This window comes from Oncorhynchus kisutch, linkage group LG2 (assembly GCF_002021735.2).
Source record: "Oncorhynchus kisutch isolate 150728-3 linkage group LG2, Okis_V2, whole genome shotgun sequence".
Classification (NCBI taxonomy): domain Eukaryota; kingdom Metazoa; phylum Chordata; class Actinopteri; order Salmoniformes; family Salmonidae; genus Oncorhynchus; species Oncorhynchus kisutch.
Window position 1 is genome coordinate 54,484,094 of NC_034175.2, and position 26,857 is coordinate 54,510,950.

The window sequence follows — 26,857 nt, forward strand, 5'->3', positions numbered from 1 at the left end:
CCATCGAGCCATAACTGATTTGACAGAGAAATATCAGATAGATAGGATAGCCAGCTGCAGCTATCACCAAGCTATGCTAGCTAGCTGCTATCAGCTTGGGTAGCAACAAAAAATGAGTTGTGCGTAGAGTACAACTTCAACTGCTATCAGCTTTGCTAAACACAAGGTCAGCGCATGCTTTAGGATGAATTAGCAGACCATCGTGAGATGGCGACTCAAGAGGGGAGGTCCTCAACTTCAAAACTTTGCTCTCTCCATAGCAAAGCTAGTTCAGTTTACCTCACTGTACTCACTACTGGCCTTGTTTGTTGTAATTGAATGGCAAAGACACACCCAATAAATGTCCACATCAAACCACACAGTCATGGCCACTAGCAATTCTTAATGAGCTTTGATAAAAAACAAGGCCAAATCAAGAAGTGCTGTAGCCCTTTAAAAGCGCCAAATTAGTAATGATTTCAAAGAGACACTGTCTTGTCAATCAGGAACACTTTTTATTTTGTAAACCTTTTGTAACACAATAGAATAGTTTAAATTATCCGAAATAAGCATATACAGTACCAGTCAAAGGTTTGAACACAAGGTGTTTTTCGTCTTTGTTTTACTATTTTCTACATTGTAGAAAAATAGTGAAGACATCAAAACTATGAAATAACACATATGGAATCATGTAGTAACCAAAAAAGTGTTAAACAAATCCAAATATAATTTATATTTGAGATTATTCAAAGTAGCCACCCTTTGCCTTGATGACAGCTTTGCACACTCTTGGCATTCGCTCAACCAGCTTCATAAAGTAGTCACCTGGAATGCCAATTAGTTGTGCTGTGACAAGGTAGGGGTGGTATACAGAAAATCCATATAAGTCCATATTATGGCAAGCACAGCTCAAATAAGCAAAGAGAAACGACAGTCCATCATTACTTTAAGACATGAAAGTCAGTCAATCCGGAAGATTTCAAGAACTTTGAAAGTTTCTTCAAATGCAGTCGCAAAAACCATCAAGCGCTATGATGAAACTGTCTCTTATGAGGACCGCCACAGGAAAGGACCACCCAGAGTTACCTCTGCTGCAGAGGATAAATTCATTAGAGTTACCAGCCTCAGAAATTGCAGCCCAAATAAATGCTTCACAGAGTTCAAGTAACAGACATCACAATATCAATTGTTCAGAGGAGACTGCGTGAATCAGGCCTTTATGGTCGAATTGCTGCAAAGAAACCACTACTAAAGGACACCAATAAGAACAAGAGACTTGCTTGTCCAAGAAACATGAGCAATGGACATTAGACCAGTGGAAATCTGTCATTTGGTCGGATGAGTCCAACCGCTGTCTTTGTGAGAGTTTCCACAGTGAAGCATGGAGGAGGAGGTGTGACGGTGTGGGGGTGCTTTGCTGGTGATACTGTCAGTGATTTATTTAGACTTCAAGGCACACTTACCCAACAATACTGCCACAGCATCCTGCAGCCTTCCCATCTGGTTTGCGTTTAGTGGGACTATAATTTGATTTTCAACAGGACAATGACCCAACACACCCACAGGCCATGTAAGGGCTATTCGACCAAGAAGCAGAGTGATGGAATGCTGCATCAGATGACCTGGCCGCACAATCACCCGACTTCAACCGAATTGAGATGGTTTGGGATGAGTTGGACTGCAGAGTGAAGGAAAAGCAGCCAACAATCCTTCAAGACTGTTGGGAAAGCATTTGAGGTGAAGCTGGTTGAGAGAATGCCAAGAGTGTGCAAAGCTGTCATCAAGGCAAAGGGTGGCTACTTTGAAGAATCTCAAATCTAAAATATATTTTGATTTGTTTAACACTTTCTTGGTTATTTTCATAGTTTTGATGTCTCACTATTGTTCTACAATGTAGAAAATAGTAAAAATAAAGAAAAACCCTTGAATGAGTACTGAAGGAGGAGCAGTGTTGCTTATGAATATGTATCTTAAAGAATATACTATGTTTACTACTTATAGGATGTTTATTGATGGTTGACACTTGATTCTTTGAAGGTATTAAAAGAATCAAGTAACTACAAAGTAACAGTAAATAACTTCCTAACAGATGGTATGCGAATGCTGTATTATTTTCAGGGCTTAAAGAAATATCAAGACAATTCTGGCTGAGCAACAATCATACAAAACCACCCTCAGTGAATTGAATAAAAGTAAAGAAATTTTTAACATAACACATTAATAGTCTGGGAGGCTCTAGTTTACAAGCCCCCATTTTAGGAATGCACTGATTTGTAATTTCTCCCCTGCCCATAATAACATAGCAGGTGTTCCTCACTTCAGTTTGGTGACGGCTTGCGACTGTTTATTTTTAAACCCATTCCACTTTAGTGGACAATCCGGTGGAATACCGGGCAGAAGCAATCTTGGGCCACCAGGTGTTAGGTGCGCTACCCCCCCCCCCCCCCCCCCCTGACCCTAGGGACAGGTGCAGGCCAGGGAGAGAGGGGGTAAGGTTTGGGGGAGTGGTGGAGGTGGGGATCCTGTTGGAGTAAGGTGCTGTAGGATGCCAGGGGAGAGGACTGATGACAGCTGAGGGAGTGAGCCTTTCTCTGGCTCTGCCTCCATGCAGCCATGGGGTCAGGGAAAGCGGGTGAGCAGGGGGCGGAGGGTGAAGGGTGGAGGTATTTCTTCAGTATCGTATTTACGAGGCCCTTGTAATGGGTGAGGGTGGGGTTAATGCCCCAGCCGGCCTTTTCGGACTGATATAGACAAGAGGAAGGAGCTAGAATTCGCTCTGTTGGTCCTGCCTAGTTACTGGCATCGGCAGCTGAGGCTCCTACCCCTAATACCTCGCACATCTCCCAGACATGGAGGACACCCAAAGCTCAGTGGTCATTCTGACCCCCACCCTTGCCTTGCGACCCCATATGGGATCATTCAAAGGGAGCTGGCCAATCCTCCCCTGCCTCCCCTGGTCTAGTCATGGGTGACTATGGCCCTGGTCCAAAAGTAGTGCACTATAAAGGGGTGTCATTTGGGTCATAACCCTAGTCTTGGTTCTGGGTTCCCAGATTACTAGCCTACCCCTGTCCACCCTCTTAACTTTCATCCCCAGAAGACAGATCATTGAGGTGGATCATTACCCCATTCACAGGCTATCAAAATGTACCGATGAAACTCTCTTCCATTGCAGCAAGTGTCTAAAACATATATTACTCTATCTGGACACCATTACATTTTTTTATATTTTTTTTATCTACTATGTGTGTTAGAGTGTTTTTTATCTTCAAAGATAAACTAATAGTCTACAATAAAGATAAAGGACACAGTTTGTGAAGTCCATACAAACATAATATCATAAAAATCGAGTTGAAATAGACATTTGCACATACTGGTAGCCTAGACCTACTTGTGTGACCCACTCCCCCATTTCCCCCATCATCCCCTCAGGTCAACTGCAGGAAGTGCCATGCCCCTGTCATTAGGTCAGCTACAAATAGAAACTGTTCCTTTTTTAAAACTGAGGTCTTCTGATTGATTTCTACCAAGTAGAGTGATTGCCTACACATAATCATTTTGACAACACATGAAGCATGACTGAGTGAGGAGCTGATTTCACTGTCATTAATCATAGAGAGATATAAGATGTGTCACCGAATGTGGGATTGTATGTCTCTGACTGTGTGTGCGTGTTTGTGTGTGTGTGTGCGTGAGAGAGAGAGAGAGGGGGGGGGGGGGGGGGGGGGGGGGGTAGGCATTTACATTCCGGTTTTACATTTCGTCTCAAGACATGAAAATAGCCTAGGCTATACTAGAAGTGATAACATAACAGGGGCAGTGACATCAGATATAGACCACATTAGAAGTAGTCATATCCCTGATTTGTTATTCTCTACTTGGGCCTATTTGACTCTATTCTCTATCTTATGTATTAAGTCGTTTTGAAAAATGAAGGTTTGGTGTAAGCCCATGAAAGAAATCCACCCTTGGCTGGTCAAAAAGTTATATTCTATTCCCACTTATTGTAATGCTTTCTATTCTATTCTATTTATATTCTGTTCACGAATGAGAAAACGGTCAGAGATAAACAAATGTGCATCTCACTGCATGCATATAACCCACATCTGACTGGAAGAATAGAAAGCTACATTTTATTAACATTGAAAACTGAACCATCTTATTGTCACTGATAGCCCCCATAGATACATTTCCTCATAACGAGAGACACGGGAAAGATAATGAGCGATGTTGTGTGTCATCACACACACAAGACTGATGCATTCCTTGGCTCAGCCGATATTAAACAGTGGCTGTAAAAATTAGGCTATCGTTACCGGGCGGCCGCCCTTTAGGCTACCGGGTAACCCCGGAGGACCTCACTCACCGCTTCCCATGTTTTTATTTTTTTCCAGAGCTAGCATCGTTTTAAATAAACATCTTCTGACGCTCATCCTCGGCCGCGACTTACATGGGGTGTCCCTATTCCATGTATAGAACAGCCCCCCACGCCTCTCCTGGTGCTGTCCAATCCCGTCCCTTGGGCTACTTTGACGAGGGTACTTTGTAAAATATACTCATATATATACGCCCAGATGCTCCCTTCATGCTCCGAGTCTTCTCCAAGCTTACGCGGGAACTGTCTGAATTATCGGTGAAGTAGCTAACTAACTTACTCTCTGCTAAAATGGCACCCAAGAAGGACGCTAAGGCGGCACCCGCCAAGAAAGCCGAGCCTGCAAAGGCAGCCGCACCTGCTCCCGCACCCGAGCCTGATGTGGTAGCTGCTCCCCCTGCACTTGACTTGTCCAAAGTCAAGGTAACTATGTTCTTTCTGCCTTACCCTGCCTCCCCTAGCCTAGCATCCTCCCGCTATCCTATAGGGTACTTTGTCTGTCTACAAAATAAAAAGGTTGATTATGCTATTCTTTCATGAGTCCCAGTGTAATTTAAATATTTACATTTACTAGGCTTTATTTGTTACTATGCTTCTTTATAGTCTCTCCGTTGCATATGTGTGATGTAGCCGGTGTTTGGCCTGGTCGTTCGTTGGGAGTGTGTTTTTCTGAAGCTACAGTATGGTATGGTTGCCAGTGAAGGGCCATTATCACTACATGCTTGATGCCACAATCATATGGGCCTAGACTACATATTATATGGGAATGTAAATCCCTACTAAATTTAAATATACAAATTGATAACCAATATATTTGTGTGCTGTTAGGATATTGTAGGCCAATATTACTTATTAGGCTACATATTTCAACCTATGGAGTTACCACAGTTTTGAAATAGTTTAATTAACTTGAACAAAGTAGGCATACTGTTGTATTTTGACAAATAATTATGTTGGGATTATTTTGTCATGTTTTCCATAATGTATTCTATGGCTAATGTTAAGAGTGCTCTCTGAGACGGACCTAATTCTGAAGCAGGATTAAAAATGTTGAGACAGAACCTCGGACAGCTCCGGAGACGCGGTGCTCTCGCTCATATAAACCACGCCCTATGTCCCTCGGCTCCCCTGATAGGCTGTACGAGTTTGTTACAAGGTGAAATGGCAATGGAACTTGTCACCAAATGTGGACATGTTCAAGTATCTAAAGATGGACCTCAAAGAACGAGTACCATCATGAGAGTATAGCTGTGGAGCTAATTTTGTTTCAAGGATTTGTAGGGGTAATATTTTTTGCTGATGGGAGCATAACTCTTTAAAAAAAAAATACTTGCTTTCCACTGGTCCACGCTTGTTGAATGAACGTTGTTTCCACATAATTTCAACGAAATTACTTTGAACCCATGTGGAATCGATTTATGTCCTTGCAGAGTGGGATATGTAGTGTTTTTGTTGGATTAGTCCAATTTATAATCCAATTGACTGTGTTATTTTCAAGCAAAATCCAATTGTCAAAATAACCTACAATACAATCAGTATTGTTTAAGCAGCAATACAAGATTAAGAGATGCATATTAGGCTATATATCCCTTTTGCAGTTAGTCATTTGCAAAATGATTGTCAAATGTTTTTCTACATTGTAAGGAGTCAAAGGAAAATCTACTGGTACATAATCACTTGAAAATGTTATGTGTTTGATCTCAAGGTAGTGAGCCTAGTGTATATAGCCTAGGCCTACTCCAACAGCCCAATAGCAGATGGCCTCACATTTTAGACAGTATGAGACCTAAAGTAAAACTGGGAGACTATTGCAGACGGGTACCCCAAAACCCCATCCCCTTCTTATGGCACTCTGTTTCATTGGTGTGTGAGATGGACTGTAAAATAGTAAGGAGATGACCCAAGCCCCCTGTAAGTCAGGAAGTGGAGTTAAGTAAAGTGGAGTTAGCCTACTACACTGGTATTCTTGCGATACCAAGACTCTCGTTCCAGAATCAGGTTTAGGAGAGAAACTGTTCTGGGGAGATATAGAAAGGCTGTAGTCAGGGCTACTCATCAATTTCCCTAGACAGTATAATAGGAGTGTTTAAGTCCAAAGAAAGTCTCAGATCTGATATAGCAGACAGTGGAATTGTGCTGAGATGGTATTACTACACTGGCTGTAAATGTTCCAAAGTGGGCCCCCACTTTCTTTCAATGTTCTGATTGTTTTTCTCTGCTTTCCTCTATAGGTGGAGTTCACTCCCGACCAGCATGAGGGTATGTTCACTAAACCATATTACTAAGGGACAGTTTGAAAGGCATGTTAAATTATCTATTGAATGTGTTTCTTTGGCCAATACTATAAGCTAAATATGTGCCTTGAAAATCGGCCATATTACTATTACTGTAAAAAAATAAGAATAATCTGATATCGCTGTCACTGCTGTAAAACGTTATCACTATCACTGCTGTAAAAGAGATCACTAACACTGCACCTTCGCAGACCTGGGTTAAAATACTATTTGAAATCATTTCAAATACATTTTCTGAGCGTGCCTGGCTGAATGGACCAATAGAATAATCCCAGAACCGCAAACCTCGCTCACCTTGTACTCCAGGCAGGCTAGAGCAAAGATTTCAAATAGTATTTGAACCCAGGGCTGTACCTCTGACGGCTAATAAAACCCACTATAATAAATCCACTTTAGGTCTTTTTACATAGTATTTATCCGACATGGATTAGCTGCCACTGATTTCTATCTCAATGATACTTTTCCTACACCTGGACTAAGTAGTGTTTAAAAATATAACAAATACCAAACAAAATGCAATAGTAATATTTTGACTAGGCTTACTTTTGATCTGAATAACCCAAAGAACTTGTAACATTAAACAACCTCGGGAGGGTATTTACAACTTAATATTTCCTATAGAGGTGAATGTTCTCAAATGACATGCACCTGCAGCCAATCTCAATAAATTTTCCAAAATTTCAATGGTCAATCCTCTAAGGTTCTCAGGACACAGTTCACCCCTCTATATGAATGTAAAAACATTATGGCTAAATTAACACGGGGGAAAAAAGCCTGATATATTATATAAATAAACAACAAAACTATTCAATGAAATTCATGGTATCTGATATCTGTCATCTGTCTGGACCACAGATTACGGCACCACAGATTAGGGCACCACTTGACCTGTTATAAACGGTCACAATGAGTTATAACCTGTTATAACATAAGGCTAGTTGCAGTCAACTGACCAAATCGCCCCCCAGTGGCCTCATGGGTGGAATGTTATAAATATTTGTAATAATTTCATAATTAATTAACATTATTATTTTTTTAAACGCTGAATATCCGGTGTTTCTATGTTAATTGGTTTTGTGATATTAAAGTATTCTGTGATGTACAGTACCAGTCAAACGTTTGGACACACCAACTCATTCCAGAGTGTGCAAAGCTGGCATCAAGGCAAAGGGTGGCTACTTTGAACAATCTCAAATATAAAATATATTTTGGTTTGTCACTTTTTTGCTTACTACATGATTCCATATGTGTTATTGCATAGTTTTGATGTCTTCACTATTATTCTACAATGTAGAAAATAGTCTAAATAAAGAAAACCCTTGAATGAGTAGGAGTGTCCAAACTCTTGATTGGTAATGTATATAAAGTGTCATATTGGGATGCAAACTCAAAATTTAATACATTTCAACTCTATATCTGACATGGTACAGGCATGCTCTTTTTTTAAGCCAATAACCATGTGTTAAGCCCACCTTGATTTAGCTCACAGCAGTAAAATGTTTTAAAGTTGTCAAGCAATATGGAACAGATTTTTTTTTAATCCATAGGCCTAATAACACATGTAGGATTTCCAATTTTTTTATTCCATTCTCATTGACATTCTAAATGTCAAAGACTTAAATGCATCCTGTCTCATATTGTCACCCTTTGATAAAGCTGAGCTCATTACCAAAGAATGCCCTGGAGGATGCCAACTGAGATCCTTTTTAACTCCTAAATTCGGAAATCCATAGTTGCTTCGCCCTCATGTTGTTGCTAGCATGCATGCTAGGTAGTGCTAGATATCAACAGCCAATCCAGTAGGGGCTGGAAACTATAGTGAGCTTCGATTGGTCAATAGTAAAACGATGTTGTGGAATATTTGCATAAAGTTCAACTTTGGTCACCTCACCCTGTTCACGTCCATCGTCAGCAGGCGATAGCGCAGTCATCGCCCTGGCTGGTTGTTGGTTACGCTACTGTCAGCATTCTCTTGGTTTACTCAGTCCATTCACAGCATTGCCTTATAAAGGAGCGGGGCTCATATTCTCTCTTCAGTATCGATTCCAAGTTGGTCCCGTCCTGTGCGGCCCGCAAGAAATAGAGAGAAAGAGACAGCTGGGGCTCGCGCGGAGCAGGAAATCACAATATAACTATTAATCTTTCAACGGATCACTTTCAATCGAGTTCCATCACAAGCCCATATAAATGTACATTTCCATCATAAGCCCATATAAATGTTTAGGCTAGGTAGGTAACTCTTGTTATCTTCTCCCGGTGCTGGTGTTGTCTCTCCCCATTGCACGTGTGCAATTGTTAGTGAGCAGTGGTGTAAAATACTTAAGTAATAATACTTTAAAGTACTACTTAAGTAGTTTTTGGGGGGTATCTGTACTTTACTTTTACTATTTATATTTTTGGCAACTTTTACATTATACTTCACTACATTCCTAAAGAAAAGAATGTACTTTTTACTCCATACATATTCCCTGACAACCAAAAGTACATTTTGACAGGAAAACGGTCCAATTCACACACTCATCAAAAGAATATCCCTTGTCATCCCTACTGCCTCTGACCTGGCAGACTCACGAAACACAAATGCTTCCTTTGTAAATTATGTCTGCATGTTGGAGTGTGCCCCTGGCTATCCATCAATAACAAAAACAAGACAATTGTGCAATCTGGTTTGCTTAATATAAGGAATATGAAATTATTTATACTTTCACTTTTGATACCTAATGACATTTTAGCAATTACATTTACTTTTGATGCTTAAGTATATTTAAAACTAAATACTTTTAGACTTTTACTCAAGTAGTATTTTACTGGGTGACTTTCACTTTTACTTGAGCCATTTTCTATTAAAGCCTTACTTTTACTCAAGTATGACAATATAATATTTTTTCCACCACTGTTAGTGAGGATGAAGAGTGAAGTGCGCACCCCACCTAGTAGATAAGTGCAACAGCTTGCTGCTGCGCAAGTGCGCATGTGCTGACACAGAAAGCAGCCCTACAAAGATATTTCTCTCCATTTACCTAGATCCATTCTCAAACATTACCTGCTCTGCTTGATTGAAATGATATATTTGGCCAGGTATCCCTTGTAAAAGAGGTATTCTGACCTCAATGGGACTTCCTGGATAATTACAGGTTAAATCAAATATAAACAGGAGGCAATTCTACATCAAGATACAATAATAAAAAGGATAGGACGAAACTCTCATCATTGATTTGAGATATTTACAATAATCCCTGCAAAAACACCAAAGACCAAATGGTCTGTATGTTTGTTTCATAGATCTCTTGGTTTGTTATAATAGCTTCTGTTGGCCTCTAGCCCAGGTACTCTGAGGATAATAAAACTCTCTCTCTCTCTCTCTCGCTATCTCTCTCTCTCATCTCACCTCACCACACCACAGACTACAAGGAGGCTTTCGGTCTCTTTGACAGGGTGGGTGACTCGAAGGTGGCTTACAACCAGGTCGCTGATATCATGCGCGCCCTGGGACAGAACCCCACCAACAAGGAGGTGCGCAAAGTCCTGGGCAACCCCTCTGATGAAGGTAAGACACACACATATACAATACGGAAACAGATACAAGGACACACACGCACACACACACATACACAAACGGATACAAGGACACACACGTTTGTCCTTATATAGCACACTAGGGAAGATAACATGTCCTTCAGTAAGTAACCACACCATAGAGATAGAAGACAAAATACGGTTTCGGTATGGGCTGCGCCATTGAGGACTTCCACCATTTTGAAGTAATCAACTGAGTAGGACTTCCTATGGGTTAGGAAAGGATCAAATAATTCAACCGAGGTTATCAGGAGGGATCAGCCAATGAATTATACTCGTGAGCAAACATTCCACAACTGCAGGTGGCAGTAAATCGCCAACCTTGGCTTTATACCTGTTCAAACAACATACTTCGGAGGTAGTATGCACCGTTTCAGTTTGTTTGCCAACTCATAGAAGTAGTAGAAGGAGAAAGCTGACTACCGTTGCTGCTCGTGCTCTCACAGACGCCATAATGGGACAGATATAACGATGCGATGTCTATCATAGTCAATGGACTAGGCATTTGTCAGATCCATTTTATAGCACATTGTAACAATTCAGCACCTGTCATGATGGACAGATCCCTCCATTGGTGGTGTTAAGCCTGAATAGCTGACAGATCCCTCCATCGGTGCTGTTAAGCCTGAGTAGCTGCAGAAGGTCTTTGAAGTAGGGTTACAATACCTGCCAGTGTGAAACGTGATATACCTTTATGTTATTTCACTATGTATCTACAGTATCTTTTAAAATATTTCTTTACCATTATTTAACTAGGCAAGTTGGTTAAGGACAAATTCCTATTTTCAATGATGGCCTAGGAACAGTGGGTTAAGTGCCTTGTTCAAGGGCAGAACGACAGAAGTTGCCCACACACTGATCTGGAGTCAGTTTGGCATATTCCCCACTAATGTTTAAGGTTAGGATAGGGGGATAAAAAGCTGATCCAAGGTCTGTACCTAGGTGAAACTTCACCCCGGAGCGTACTGTATACTTATAGTGCATTTCCTCTCACTCTGGCTGCACACAGACATGGCCGCCAAGAGATTGGAGTTCGAGGCCTTCCTTCCCATGCTCCAGCACATTGTCAACGACCCAAACAAGGGAACCTTCGATGACTACGTTGAGGGTCTGCGCGTCTTTGACAAGGAGGGCAACGGCACCGTGATGGGAGCTGAGCTGCGTATTGTTCTTGGAACACTGGGTGAGTGGCTTCCTTGGTTTAGTTGTAACATGAAGTGTGTGTGTATGAGTGCATGCGTTCCTGTCTGCGTATATTATATGACACCAGACCAGCTGGTGACCTGACCTCTCTCACCTCTCCCTCCCTCTAGGTGAGAAGATGAGCGAGGCTGAGATTGATGGCCTCATGCAAGGACAGGAGGACGAGAACGGCAGTATTAACTTCGAGGGTAAGCTTTCAAGTCTTCCAAGTATTCGGTCACATCCCAAATGGCACCCTATTACATATAGGGAGACATTTTCGTAGTGCCAAACCAATGTCAAACAATTACCATAAACCTCATTATAATCTGGCAGCGTGATTTGATACTTCTCTTCAACAATATGCATTATAAGTCGGTGACTTCCCACTGGGCACAGACGTCAGTTCAACGTTTGATTTCAGTTTATGTGACAAAACAAGCAAGTATAGTGTAAACCAGTGATCATCAACTGGATTCAGCCATGGGATGATTTGTTCTTTCATGGAAGGTCAGGGGGCCTGAACATAATGACAAATCATTTGTAGACTGGAAGAAGCTCAAACAGATATATTATTTGACTAAAACATTATCATTTCAAACTTTGCATACATTTGTATACGATCACATTGATTCTATATTATGTGTGGGAATACTTTGGAAGAGATTTCCTAAATTAAAATCACTTGGAGCTGATTTGCTGGTGTTTTTACAGTCTTTAATGTCCAACAACTAAAAAAAAAAATATCTATATATATGCGCTTACTCACTCCTCTGTTTCAATCTTTTTTATTTCCCCTGTGACCACCTCCTAACCCTCCCTCCTCACCCCTCTACTCCCCCCCCTCCTTTGCCTCCCCTCACTCCTCCCTCCTCTTCAACCCTGCAGCCTTTGTCAAGCACATCATGTCTATTTAAGGATCCTCCAGCTGCAGTGGCTAACGAGGAAGCTAACGTGTTATCTGCAGACCCAACGGTGTCAGGACATCCACTCCCCCACGGTTCTTCACCACCACCTGATAAAGAGACAGGGGGAAAATGGACTATGAGATGTAATTTTTGTTGTTAGTTTCATTCTTTTTCTTTTGGTCTGACTCCGACCTCCGACTCTGCTCTCTATTTTCCTCCATTGGAAGCTGTCCTTTTTTCTCTCCAGCCAACCGTCAGATGCTCTTGTTGTCTTGTCCCCTGGTATGCCTCTCCACCGTGGGTCGGTGAGGGAAAAGAGGTAGGGATGACTCACTGAAACGTTGCAGTAGTTAAGCTAAACCTTCCATCACTTACTTACTGCCTGGATTGGGCCAGTAGAGGTGACTGGCTTTGCTCAAGACTGGCCATCAAAACTCACTCTCCCCTATCTATCCCCTCAGTCTTCATTTATTTATCTCCTCTGCTATTTCACATAATAAACTTGTCAAAAACCCTCTGGTGTCGCAGCTCTTATTCTTTGCTCTGCGGGAGAGTGCAGACAGTGAGGTTATGTCCCAAATGGTACCCTATTCCATATATAGTACACTACTTTTGACCAGTACCCAATAGGCTGCCCTTTGGGATGCATCTTGAGTGTAGCTACAGGGTAGAGGTTAAAACAGACCAACACTGATGATGGCCTAGCAGCCGAAACATTTGTTTTCTTGTTGCATCTCAAAAAATGATTAAAATATTTAAAAAACATGTGTCACTCTCTTTTTTTAAGTATGGGTCCTGCACTTTAGAGGGGGGTAACCAAGGTTATTATATAAATATATTTTTTAAATATTCCTATTTATTTCTATTAGTTTTAAGATTTTTATTTGAAATTCAGTTTTAGATCCACTTTACTAGATTTTGTTTAGTTAAAGTTTTACAAAAACATTTTCTATTTCATTTTTATATTATTTAGTTTCAGAAAGAAGGGACAGAAAGAAGCCTAAGGCTAGGAGCCTTTTATGTTTTGTATAGTGTTTGTGTTTTTTGGGATCATTTCTTGCCACTGTGGGGCAGTAATGCATAAGGTGATGGGTCAGGTCATAGGTTCAGTTTAAAGATACAGTCGTCGAGATAATGTAGATCAGGGGTTCTCAAACCTCTCCCCAGAGACCCCCAGCCGTTCCATGTATTTCAACTATTCCACAGGTAGCATACCTGATTCAACATGTCACCTAATCATCAAGAGCTTGACTGGGTGAATCAGGTTGGTTTGTTCAGGGTTATAACAAAATTGTGAAACATCTGGGGGTCCCAGAGGAGAGGATTGAGAACCACTGACGTAGATGCACAAGATAACAGTAGTAGTGGGTCAATTTCCACAACAACCAGAAGCGTTGAAGTGCGAGACTAAACTTCTCCACAGTTTTGGTCCCGTAGCTACCATGTGATAGCAGTCTTGCATCTGCTCATTTCAATGGACGCGTTCGAGCGGATCCTTTTTGTCAAGTCGGTGGACCCTTTCGAAGTTTGTTGCTTTTTGGAGATAAAAAAACAGGTAGACTGTCACGCCCTGGTCTTAGTATTTTGTGTTTTCTTTATTATTTTGGTCAGGCCAGGGTGTGACATGGGTTATTTATGTGGTGTGTTTTGTCTTGGGGTTTTTGTAGGTTATGGGATTGTGGTATAGTAGAGTTGTCTAGGTAAGTCTATGGTTGCCTGGAGTGGTTCTCAATCAGAGGCAGGTGTTTATCGTTGTCTCTGATTGGGAACCATATTTAGGCAGCCATATTCTTTGAGTGTTTTGTGGGTGATTGTCTCTGTGTTTGTTTGCACCAGATAGGGCTGTTTTGGTTTTTTCATGTTTTTGTATTGTTCGGTATTATCTTTATTAAAGATGTATCAAGATGCTGCATTTTGGTCCTCCTCTCTTTCGACACAAGAAAACTGTAACAAGACTGAATGAACTTTACAAAAAAGCGTGATCAAAACTCATGAAGTTTTGTCTGCAGTCGACTGGAGGTTTCTGCAGCTGCTCTTCGCCAAAGTCGTCCTGCAGCCATCGCCTGCATTGTGGGAGACTTTGTCAACCAGTCATTAGGGTCATTTTGTTTGACCCACGCAAACGTGACCAAAGACATGACTCATTGTTTTTCATGATTAGTTTTTGTATGTTTCAGTTTTAGTTTACTATAATAACATTGGTGGTAACTATAAGATCAGCAAAGTTTGGAAGTACTCAAAACGAGAGTGTTCTTCGTAGTTTTTTTATTGTCATTAATTGTTAAGAGCATTTTTTTATTAGTACCTTATCAACAGGAGAAAAAACTGTGTACATCTAATTTTAATGACATTAACAGTTGGGGTAGAGGTTAGGAGATCGGGGATGCAGAAAGTACATAGAAGCAAACAAACATCAGGAATACAAGGAGAGGAAGGAGGGCTAAATACCACAATGGCAACAGAAAAAATACACCATAACACTTTATCAAACAGATGCAACAATATTTGAGTTTCCTTTTTTTAAGTTTGTTTATATGAAATGTATTTTCCCCCTTTATTTCCCCACCCTAAATGTTTTACACAAAACAAACCTAGCATCTAGAAGTGAACTGTAAGGACACAGGGTCCAGAGTTCCACAGCTGCTTCCTAAATTGAATATTTAAATGATAGTCATAGTTTCATTCACAATATTGTTCAGACAACTGCAAGCCCTCTTGAGTGCATTCTCAGCCTGCTCTAAGAGCCTTGGGTTGTTCATCAAACACTATGGACTAAAGGATCTTACAGCCATCCAATGCCTACTGTAGCTAGCGTTAGTGAATGGTTCGTGACCACAGCTTCTGTGAGCTTTCAGCTACATCAAAGTTTCTTTTGAACTGAGATTTGTGAGATGAGAATCACTGCAGCATCCTCTTAAACTTAACCAGGACTGGCAAACCAGTCTTCTAGAAGAAAAATGAAATATGTCATGTGTATCTGAGAATTGTATTATGGCATTGCCATTAAGATTTTATGTTGGGACTCTTAATATGAAACTACCCTTCCCAGACTCACCTGCGTGTGAGGAGGATTCACGGGAGAGATGTGAGTGACAGAGAAGTGAAGTAATGGAGATGTAGCCTAATGTGTTGTGCTACTAAAGTATGTGCTGCTGCAACTTGGAATGATTCAACTCTAAAAAATATCTTGATTGTAACCTGACTCTTTATCATCGAAATCCACGGGCTCTCGGACAAGGTGATAGTTAAGTAACATAGTTAGGGTACATTTAATACTCTGTAAGTAAAATAAGCCTTGTTCGAGCCAGAATGGCCCACATGGGCAGGTGCCTAACTCCTGTTTCTGTAGTGTGAGGCAGCTTGATGTACAAGTACACCCCCTGGACAGGAAGCTAGTCTGCCACAGGGCCTTTAGTACTCTATTGCAGGCCTGAAAGATGCACTTCTTAACAATATCAGCACAGTTGTCTGAAGTCAACTTCAACAAGCATAACATACTAGTCAACTAATATCTACAAAACATGAAGTGTTCATATCTTTATCCAATGATTCAGTAAATAACTTACTCAAATCCTTATATTTGAAATAGAAAATAGCCTCTTTCCGTAACTATAATTGATACATGCTCACCATACCATTATCTAGTGCTTGCAGTAATGCAATTGTACAGGTATAAGTTAAACTTAAAGGACTTATCACTTTTTTTAAATCGTTTTTTGAAGAGATGTTGTTGCTGACAAAGAGCTGGCATGTATATATATATATATATATATATATATATATATATATATATACAGTACCAGTCAAAAGTTTGGACACACCTACTCAATTAAGTTTTTATTAAAAAAAACTATTTTCTACATGTTAGAATATTAGTGAAGCCATCAAAACTATGAAATAACACACATGGAATCACGTAGTAACCAAAACAGTGTTAAAAGCAACTCAGAATATATTTTAGATTTGAGATTCTTCAAAGTAGCCACCCTTTGCCTTAATGACAGCTCTGCACTCTCTTGGCATTCTCTCAACCAGATTAATCTGGAATGCTTTTCCAACAGTCTTGAAGGAGTTCCCACATATGCTGAGCACTTGTTGGCTGCCTTTCCTTCACTCTGCGGTCCAACTCATCCCAAACCATCTCATCTTTCTTGGTCAAATTGCCCTTACACAGCATGGAGGTGGGTTTGGGTCATTGTCCTGTTGAAAAACAAATGATAGTCTCACTAAGCACAGACCAGATGGGATGGAGTATTGCTGCAGAATGCTGTGGTAGCCATGCTGGTTAAGTGTGCCTTCAATTGTAAATAAATCACAGACAGTGTCACCAGAAAGCACCCCAACACTATCACACCTCCTCCTCCATGCTTTACGGTGGGAACCACACACATGGAGATCATCTGTTCACCTCATCCGTTCACCTCAATTGTAAATAAATCACAAACAGTGTCACCAGCAAAGCACCCCCACACCATCACACCTCCTCCTCCATGCTTTACGGTGGGAACCACACACACATGGAAATCATCCGTTCACCTACTCAAACCAGATGGGATGGAGTATCGCTGCAGAATGCTGTGGTAGCCATGCTGGTTATGTGTGCCTTCAATTGTAAATAAATCACAGACAGTGTCACCAGCAAAGCACCCCCACACATCACACCTCCTCCTCCATGCTTTACGGTGGGAACCACACACATGGAGATCATCCATTCACCTACTGCCATGTCTCACAAAGACATGGCAGTTGGAACCAAAAATCTCAAATTTGGATTCATCAGGACAAAGGACATATTTCCACAAGTCTAATGTTCATTGCTCATGTTTCTTGGCCCAATCACGTTTTTTCTCTCTTTAATGGTGTCCTTTAGTAGAGGTTTCTCTAAAGCAATTCAACCATGAAGGCCTGATTCACACAGTCTACTCTGAACAGTAGATGTTGAGATGTATCATTAACTTGAACTCTGTGAAGCATTTATTTGAGCTGTAATTTCTGAGGCTGGTAACTCTAATGAACTCTGCAGCAGAGGTAACTCTGGGTCTTCCTTTCCTGTGGCGGTCCTCGTTAGAGCAAGTTTCATCATAGTGCTTGATGGTTTTTGCGACTGCACTTGAAGAAACTTTCAAAGTTCTTGACATTTTCCGGATTGACTGACCTTCATGTCTTAAAGTAATGATGGACTGTCATTTCTCTTAGCTTATTTGATCTGTTCTTGACATAATATGGATTTGGTCTTTTGCCACCCCTGCCTTGTCACAACACAAACGCATTAAGAAGGAAAGAAATTCCACAAATTAGGCACACCTGTTAATTGGCACACCTGTTAATTGGCACACCTGTAAATTTAAATGCATTCCTGGTGACTACCTCATGAAGCTGGTTAAAATAATGCCAAATGTGTGCAAAGCTGTCATCTAGACAAAGGGTGGCTACTTTGAAGAATCTCAAATATAAAATACATTTTTATAACACTTTGTTGGTTACTACATGATTCTATATGTGTTATTTCAACATTTTGATGTCTTCACTATTATTCTACAATGTAGAAAATAGTTTAAAAAAAATCAAATGTAATGAATAGATGTGTCCAAAATTTTGACTGGTACTATATATATAATAGTTGTTTATATATTTATTATATATTGGATGTTGGACAAGCATGATTTGCCTCAAGGATGCTTGATGTATGGTGAATATTGAGTCTGGCATCCATTCACTTTACTGAGAAAAACAAGACGTGTTGGCAAGTAGGCACGGGTATTGTATGGGCATGGCCACGTGACTTTCTACCTATGGCAAGAAAAAGCTGCTTCTAAGCACTGAACAGAGACCACCCCACCCTATACCTGGTCCTTACCCAGATTATTTTGTTCAAACAGCTAAAGCCGATTTGGGGTCAGTGCTTCGACACCATCTAACTATTTATATACCTATCTATCTATATGCAGCATAAATAAATAAAAATACACCAAATACAGGTACTTGGAATGGAAATATCAACCAAAATGGACCAAAAGTACTTTCTAAATAGTCTGTAGTTCCCTCGGGGTTGTTGTTGTTGTTTCTTCATTTATCTTGATGACATAGGGCAGGGTATGCAGCAACATCGGGCGGCGGATATGAGGCTGCTGCAGGATGGCGGTGTCTGAGTCTGAGGGCTGGGACAGGGTGAGGGAGTCTAGGGTGGACTGGAGGTCGGGTGGGGCGAGGGTGTCTGGGATGGACTAGCAGGAAGAGTAGAGGCTGAGTGGAGGCAACGGGAAGGTGTCCGGGGGGCTGAGCAGTCTACAGGCAGAGTGGACTAGAGGCAGAGTGGACTAGAGGCAGAGTGGACTAGAAGCAGAGTGGGGTTGAGGCAGGGTGGGCTGTTCGGTACCCGGGGCTGGAGGTGGACTTGAGGGAAATTGAAGGCTGGGTGGAGGCTTGATGAGGGAGCCTGGGGTGGACTAGTGGAAAGTGAGGGAGTCCGAGGCTTGGGGTCAGGTTAAACTGGAAGCAAGTTGAGGGTGTCAGAAGTCTGGGATTAGTCGTCTGGAGGCAGGGGAAAGTGTCCGGGGCTGGAGGGAGACTGTAGGGAGACTGTAGGCATGGGGAAGGTGTTCAGGGCTGGGGTGGACTGGAGGGAGACTGTAGGCAGGGGGAAGGTGTTCGGAGCTGGGGTGGACTGGAGGGAGACTGTAGGCAGGGGGAAGGTGTTCAGGGCTGGGCTGGACTGGAGGGAGACTGTAGGCAGGGGTAAGGTGTTCAGGGCTGGGGTGGACTGGAGGGAGACTGTAGGCAGGGGTAAGTTGTTCAGGGCTGGGGTGGACTGGAGGGAGACTGTAGGCAGGGGGAAGGTGTTCAGGGCTGGGGTGGGCTGGAGGGAGACTGTAGGCAGGGGGAAGGTGTTCAGGGCTGGGGTGGACTGGAGGGAGACTGTAGGCAGGGGGAAGGTGTTCAGGGCTGGGGTGGGCTGGAGGGAGACTGTAGGCAGGGGGAAGGTGTTCAGGGCTGGGGTGGGCTGGAGGGAGACTGTAGGCAGGGGTAAGGTGTTCTGGGCTGGAGGGAGACTGTAGGCAGGGGGAAGGTGTTCAGGGCTGGAGTGGACTGGAGGGAGACTGTAGGCAGGACGGGGTGAGGGGGGTCCAGGCCTGGGAGATATGGTGGCTGGAGGAAGGGTGAAGGTGTCCGGTGCCTGGGGTGTCTGCGTGCCTGGATATCTGGGCTGGGATTGACTGGAGGCAGGGTGGGGGTCAAAGTATCCAGGTTGAGGTTGTCAAGGCTCTCACAAACCCTGCATGGTCAGGGCAGCAGTGACATCGTCAGCCAGAGTGGCTAGCTGTGGAGGCTCCAGCAAGTTGATGCTGTCGGAGGAGGACAGGTGGCTGTGGCGGTGGGGGGACAGCGTCCCTGACATGCCCGTTCCCGGTGACTGGGTCATGATGATCTCCGCCCCGTGGTCCACCTGGGCCTTGGCCGTGTCACGGAACAACAGCTTGTGGCTCTCGATCTACAAGGAGTTAGGGTAATTGAGATAGACGGGAGGCACACACACACACAGGTTGGGGATATGCACACACAGGTTAGGGATAAGCACAAACACATAGGTTGGGGATATGCACACACACACAGGTTGGGGATATGCACACACACACACACACACACACACACACACACACACACACACACACACACACACACACACACACACACACACACACACACACACACACACACACACACACACACACACACACACAGGTTGGGGATATGCACACACACAGGTTGGGAATAAGCACAAACACACAGGTTGGGAATAGACACACAGATGCACACACACATGTGAGGGATACCCACACAGATGTCATATGGAGGGTTTGAGTGGTGCTAACCTTGGAGGAGACTGTTTGAGACTGATGTCCGACTGATCAGTGTGCGTCCCAAATGGGACCTTATTGCCTTTTTCGAGCACTACTTTTGACCAGAGCACATAGGGCCCTTTAAAGGAATAAGGTGCCATTTGGGACTCACACAATCTTCGTTGTGATGAGGTGACAGTATGATGGGACTTACCATAATGAGGCCTCCACCAGGGGTGTGGTGTGCATTATCCAGGGAACCCACCTTGGGCTGGGCCTTGTCTTTGAAGTCCAGCTTCACGTTTTCTATGCGCACGTTACCTCCCCCTAGTGGAGCAGATGGAGAGAGGGAGAAGGGGGGCAGAGGGAAGGGGAGAAAGACCCAAGAAGACAAGGGTAAGATGGTGAGAGAGAAAGAGAGAGGTGTTCCAATAAATCATTATACTTTATCATCAATAATTAGTCAAACCAATGAAAAGACAGACGAGACCCTTAGTCCTTATCAGGATCCCCATTAGCTGTTGTCATGATTATAGTCTTCCTGGGGTCCATACCATGCCAATATATCACTTGATAATGTAATGTAAATGTAATGTAATTGAAAAGGTGCTTCAGAAATAAATCATTATCTCTATGGGTTAATTAGGACACAGGGAAATTCAGACATTGTCATCCTACAAGACACATTGTATAGAGGAGACGGACCCATTTGTTGCCCTCTAGGTTACAGAGAACTGGTAGTCCCATCCACCAAATTACCAGGTGTAAAACAAATCAAATCAAATTGTATTAGTCACATGCGCCCAAATACAACAGGTGTACCTTACAGTGAAATGTTTACCTACGAGCCCCTAATCAACAAGGCAGTTCAAAAAATAAGATCAGCTAGATGCAGGCAAGAGTTTGCAAGGCGATATTGAACGTGTCACTAACATTTTCCTCTCGGCCTGTGTGCACCTACGTTGTAAACTTTCATTCATAGGCTAGGTTGTAGCAACCTCATGATGGGGTTAGGGAAAATTCTGGTCTCATGTAGTAGCATAAACCTATCGATGTTACATTGAACTGGTTGAATGGAATATGAATGACAATCATCCATTATGCTGTAATAGAAACAAGGCCATGCTCATGAGAAAAAAAGAATCGTCCCTCCTCATCTTAAACGGCATTGACCACCACTGATTTCCTCAGTGAAAACAATGTACTGAGCAAATGTCAAATTGGCTTTTTACCAAATGACTGTATGACTGACCACGTATTCACCATGCACACCCTAAATGACAAACAAACAAACCAAAGCAAAGGCAAGATCTTCTCTTGCTTTGTTGATTGAAAAAAATATTTTGACTCAATTTGGCATGAGGGTCTGCTAAACAAATTGATGGAAAGCGGTGTTGGGGGAATGACATACGACATTATAAAATCCATGTACACAAACAACAAGTGTGCTGTTAAAATAGGCAAAAAGCACACATTTCTTTCCACAGAGCCCCGCCCTCTTTAACATATATATCAATGAATTTGCGAGGGCACTAGAACAGTCTGTAGCACCCGGCTTCACCCTACTAGAATCTGATGATCTCATGCTTCTGTCCCCAACCAAAGAGGGCCTGCAGAAGAAAATAGTACTTACTCAGACCTGCGCCCTGACAGTAAATATCGGTAAGACAAAAGTAATGGTGTTCCAGAAAACGTAAAGTTACCAGGACAACAAATACAAATTCCACCTAGACACCGTTGCCCTAGAGCACACAAAAAACTCTTCAACCTACATCAGCACTATAGGTAACTTACACAAAGCTGTGAACGATCTGAGAGTCAAGGCAAGAAGGGTCCTCTACGCCATCAAAAGGAACATAAAACTTGACATCCCAATTAGGATCTGGCAAAAAAAATACTTGAATCAGTTAAATAACTCATTACCCTTTATGGTTGTGAGGGCTGGGGTTCGTTCACCAACCAAGAATTCACAAAATGGATCAAATACCAATTTGAGACATGTACAACGTAAAACACCAAACAATGCACGCAGAGTAGAATTAGGCCAATACTCGCTAATTATCAAAATCCAGAAAAGATCTGTTAAATTCTACAACCACCTAAAAGGAAGGTGGCGATTCCCAAACCTTCCATAACAAAGCCTTCACTTAACCTAGAGAAGAGTCCCCTTAGCAAGCGGGTCCTGGGACTCTCTTCACATACACAAACAGACCCTACAGAGTCCCAGGACAGCAACAGCAACACAATTAAACCCAACCAAATCCTGAGAAAACAAAAAGATAATTACTTGACACATTGGAAAGAATTGACAAAAAAACAGAGCCAACTGGAATGCTATTTGGCCCTAAACAGAGAGTACACAGTGACAGAATACCTGACCACTATGACTGACCCAAACTGAAGGAAAGCTTTGACTATGTACAGACTCAGCGAGCATAGCCTTGCTATTGAGAGAGGCCGCTGTGGGCAGACATGGCTCTGAAGAAAAGACAGGCTATGTGCACACTGTCCACAAAATGAGGTGGAAACTGAGCTACACTTCCTAACCTCTTGCCAAATGTATGACCAATTAGAGACACATATTTCCCTCAGATTACACGGACCCACAAAGAATTTGAAAACAAATAGAACTTGAATAAACTCCCATAACTCTACCCACATGTACATACTACCTCAACTAACCGGTGACCCCGCACATTGACTCTGTACCGGCACCCCCCTTTATACAGTATAATGTTATTTTTTACTGCTGCTCTTTATTTATTTACTTTTATCTCTTATTTCTTATCCATATTTTTTGAAACTGCACTGTTGGTAAGTAAGCATTTCACTGTAAGGTCTACACCTGTTGTATTCAGCGCATGTGACTAATAAAATTAGATTTTGATTTGATTTGATCATTTGGGTGAAATACCAGTGTGCATCACAGCAACAAGATTTGTGACCTGTTGCCACAAGAAAAGGGCAACCAGTGAAGAACAAACATGATTGTACATACAACCCATATTTATGGTTATTTATTAACTATTTTCACATCTTTATAACTCTGTACATAGCCATACCATGACATTTGAAATGTCTCTATTCCTTTGAAACTTTTGTGAGTGTAATGTTTACTTTACATTTTTTATTGTTTATTTCACTTTTGTTTATTATCTATTCCACTTGCTTTGGCAATGTAAACATATGTTTCCCATGCCAATAAAGCCCTTTGAATTGTATTGTGTGTAGCAGTGTGAATGCATTATATTGAACATACTGATACTGATCATCAGTATGACCACCAGATGGCGGTGTAGGACTCTGACGCAGCAGTCAGTCACCACTCTCTCAGAGCAGGGGGGGATTTGTCCGCATCACACACTACACGTGATTTACTTATTGTACGTACGCATCCTAAATGGCACCATGTTCCTTATAGTGCACTAATTTTGACTACAGCCCATATTCATATGTCTCTGGACAAAGGTAGTGCATTATATAGAACATAACCTCACACTCAACGTCAACAAAACAAAGGAGATGATCGTGGACTTCAGGAAACAGCAGAGGGAGCATCCCCCTATCCACATTGACAGGACATTAGTGGAGAGGGTAGTAAGTTTTAAGTCCCTCGGCCTACACATCACGGACAAACTGAATTGGTCCACCCACATAGACAGTGTTGTGAAGAAGGCGCAACAGCGCCTCTTCAACCTCAGGAGGCTTGTCACCAAAAGCACTCACAAACTTCTACAGATGCACAATCGAGAGCATCCTATCGGGCTGTATCACCGCCTGGTACGGCAACTGCTCCCCCCACAACCGTAAGGCTCTCCAGAGGGTAGTGAGGTCTGCACAACGCATCACCAGGGGCAAACTACCTGCCCTCCAGGACACCTACACCACCCGATGTCACAGGAAGGCCATAAAGATCATCAAGGACAACAACCACCCGAGCCACTGCCTGTTCGCCCCGCTATCACCCAGAAGGCGAGGTCAGTACAGGTGCATCAAAGCAGGGACCGAGAGACTGAAAAACAGCTTCTATCTCAAGGCCATCAGACGTTAACATCCACCACTAACATTGAGTGGCTGCGGCCAACATACTGTCTCAACTCCAGCTCACTTTAATAATGGAAATTGATGTAAAAAAATGTATCACTAGCCACTTTAAACAATGCAACTTAATATAATGTTTATATACCCTACATTACTCATCTCATATGTATATGTACTGTATATACTGTACTCTATCATCTACTGCATCTTGCCATCTTTATGTAATACATGTATCACTAGCCACTTTAAACTATGCCACTTTTATGTTTACATACCCTACATTACTCATCTCATATGTATATATTGTACTCGATACCATCTACTGCATCTTGCCTATGCCGTTCTGTACCATCACTCATTCATATATCTTTATGTACATATTCTTCTATCCCTTTACACTTGTGTGTATAAGGTAGTAGTTGTGGAATTGTTAGGTTAGATTTCTCGTTGGTTATTACTGCATTGTCGGAACTAGAAGCACAAGCCTTTCGCTACATTCGCATTAACATCTGCATGTGACAAATACAATTAGATTAGATTTGATTTGGATATAGGTATTAGTGTTCCATTTGAGATGCATCCTATGATGCTCTATCACTCTTTCCTTTATCTACAGTCAGGTAGAAGTCTAATTCCTATACAAGCCCAACATGGTTCTAGTGCGTTGTAGATTGACTGTAGGTTCCCATATATCTCAACTGTCAGTGTGGGGTGACCCAGGTAGATAAGATCAATATTTTGTCCAACTTTATTGTCCAAGACAGAGAAATATGCCTTGGACATACAAGCACTGCTGCTTCCATATAAAATACTCATCACATAATACTCATCACATAAATAATCAGCAGAAACACATCACATACACCTATAATACCGGTACACAGGAAGAGCAGGTTGTTTACCTGGCCGGTGGCGAATGTTGTCCAGGGATCCACACTTGGAGGTCACATGACTCAGGTCAATCTTCTTGGTCTGGATCTGCACCTGTAGAGGAACACCTGGTCAGTGGTGCCTGGTTCTGGTGATCACCTATTTATCCATTATCCTACGAGGGAGGATCAAGAGGCAACGACCTCGAAGAACTACAGAAAATGACTGGATCTACCCATCTATCTATCCAGTTGACTAGCAATGTAAGGCCTGTGAGAATGATCTGTGATAGAGTTGGTTCCTGATCATATGATTACTCGTCATACACATTGTGCTATGAGGGAGGATAAGAGACAGAGAACTACCATCTCTTGTCTCTGACATGCTGTAAAGGTCGGGACCTCCCAGTTGACTAGTTAAGTAACAGTGTTTTAGACAGTTATACTATGGCTCAGGTGGGTGGGTGCTTACATTTGTTCTATTTTTGTTGTTGTTGCATATCCCACTCCCTCTGAAATATCCTAGGAGAGTGGGGTCACGACCAGAGATCAGCCATTATTGACCCTGGCGCAATTAGGGTTAAGTGCCTTGCTCAAGGGCACATCGACAGATTTTTCACCTAGTTGGCAACCTTTCAGTTACTGGCCCAGCGCTCAGTGGTTAAAAGCATCATCATTACCCATGGTCCTAGTAGGGAGGACCAAGAGGAAGAGAACTACCATCCACTGAAGAACTGCACTACCATCCCGTCTATGAAGAAAAGGACTGGATCTATCCAGCTAAGTAAGAGTGGTATTGGTAAAAGTGGACCTACATACTCCATTGTTGTCCACATTCCCACACTCATAGAGAAATCGATTACAAAAGGGTTATTTTTGGTTCCATGTAGAACCTTCTGTGTGGTCGGGGTATTATATGGAACCAAAAAGGGTTCTACCTGGAACCAAAAATGGTTCATCCAAGGGTTCTTCTATGGGGACAGTCGAATAACCCTTTTAGGTTCTAAAAAGAACCTAACCTCACAGTCAACGTCAACAAAACAAAGGAGATGAGCACCCCCCTATCCACATATCCACATCGACGGGACAGTAGTGGAGAGGGTAGTAAGTTTTAAGTCCCTCGGCGTACACATCACGGACAAACTGAATTGGTCCACCCACATAGACAGTGTTGTGAAGACGGACCAGGTGAATCCAGGTGAAAGCTATGATCCCTTATTAGTGTCACCTGTTCAATCCACTTCAATCCGTGTAGATGTCTCTCATTCCCACAGGTGTTACATAGCTAGTCAACTGGATACATAGATGGGTAGATCCAGTCATTTACATCAGAGACAAGAGTGTAGCAAAACCTAATATCTACTACAATACACTGAGTGTACAAAACGTTATCAATACCTTCCTAATTGTTGCACCCCCTTTTGCCCTCAGAACAGCCGAAATTCGTTGGGGCATGGACTACAAGGTGTCGAAAGCGTTCCATATTTTGTTTCACCTTCTGAATGCACACATACACATACACATTGTCTCAAGGCTTAACAATCCTCCTTCAACCTGTTTCCTGCCCTTCATCTACACGGATTGAAGTGGATTGAACAGGTGACACAAATAAGGGATTATAGCTTTCATCCGGATTCACCTGGTCCGTCTGGAAAGAGCAGGTGTTCCTAATGTTTTGTACACTCAGTGTATGTATTATTATCAGCCCAAGTCAAGCACGGACTATTATCCGTTTGTAGTAAACGTCAGGTGCACATAAAGACAATTTACGACAACCCTCTCATTCTGTTATGAA

The 26,857-nt window shown here is 42.3% G+C and overlaps 2 protein-coding genes across 2 annotated transcripts in view; one reads left to right on the forward strand and one right to left on the reverse strand.

Moving 5' to 3' along the window:
• Positions 1-4,546: 4,546 nt before the first annotated feature.
• On the forward strand, positions 4,547-12,829 carry myl1 (myosin, light chain 1, alkali; skeletal, fast). Its single transcript, XM_020457703.2, has 6 exons — positions 4,547-4,777; positions 6,586-6,613; positions 10,052-10,195; positions 11,234-11,407; positions 11,538-11,615; positions 12,295-12,829. The coding sequence occupies exons 1-6, from the start codon at positions 4,646-4,648 to the stop codon at positions 12,321-12,323; spliced, it is 585 nt and encodes a 194-aa protein (XP_020313292.1). The 5' UTR covers positions 4,547-4,645; the 3' UTR covers positions 12,324-12,829.
• A 6,722-nt stretch (positions 12,830-19,551) lies between these two features.
• Positions 19,552-26,857, reverse strand: part of map2 (microtubule-associated protein 2) — a 123,303-nt gene continuing 115,997 nt past the window's right edge. The window contains 3 exon segments of the mRNA XM_031797558.1: positions 19,552-19,803; positions 20,367-20,479; positions 25,096-25,177. Of these exon segments, the coding sequence (XP_031653418.1) occupies positions 19,579-19,803; positions 20,367-20,479; positions 25,096-25,177 (420 nt within the window). The 3' untranslated portion in view covers positions 19,552-19,578.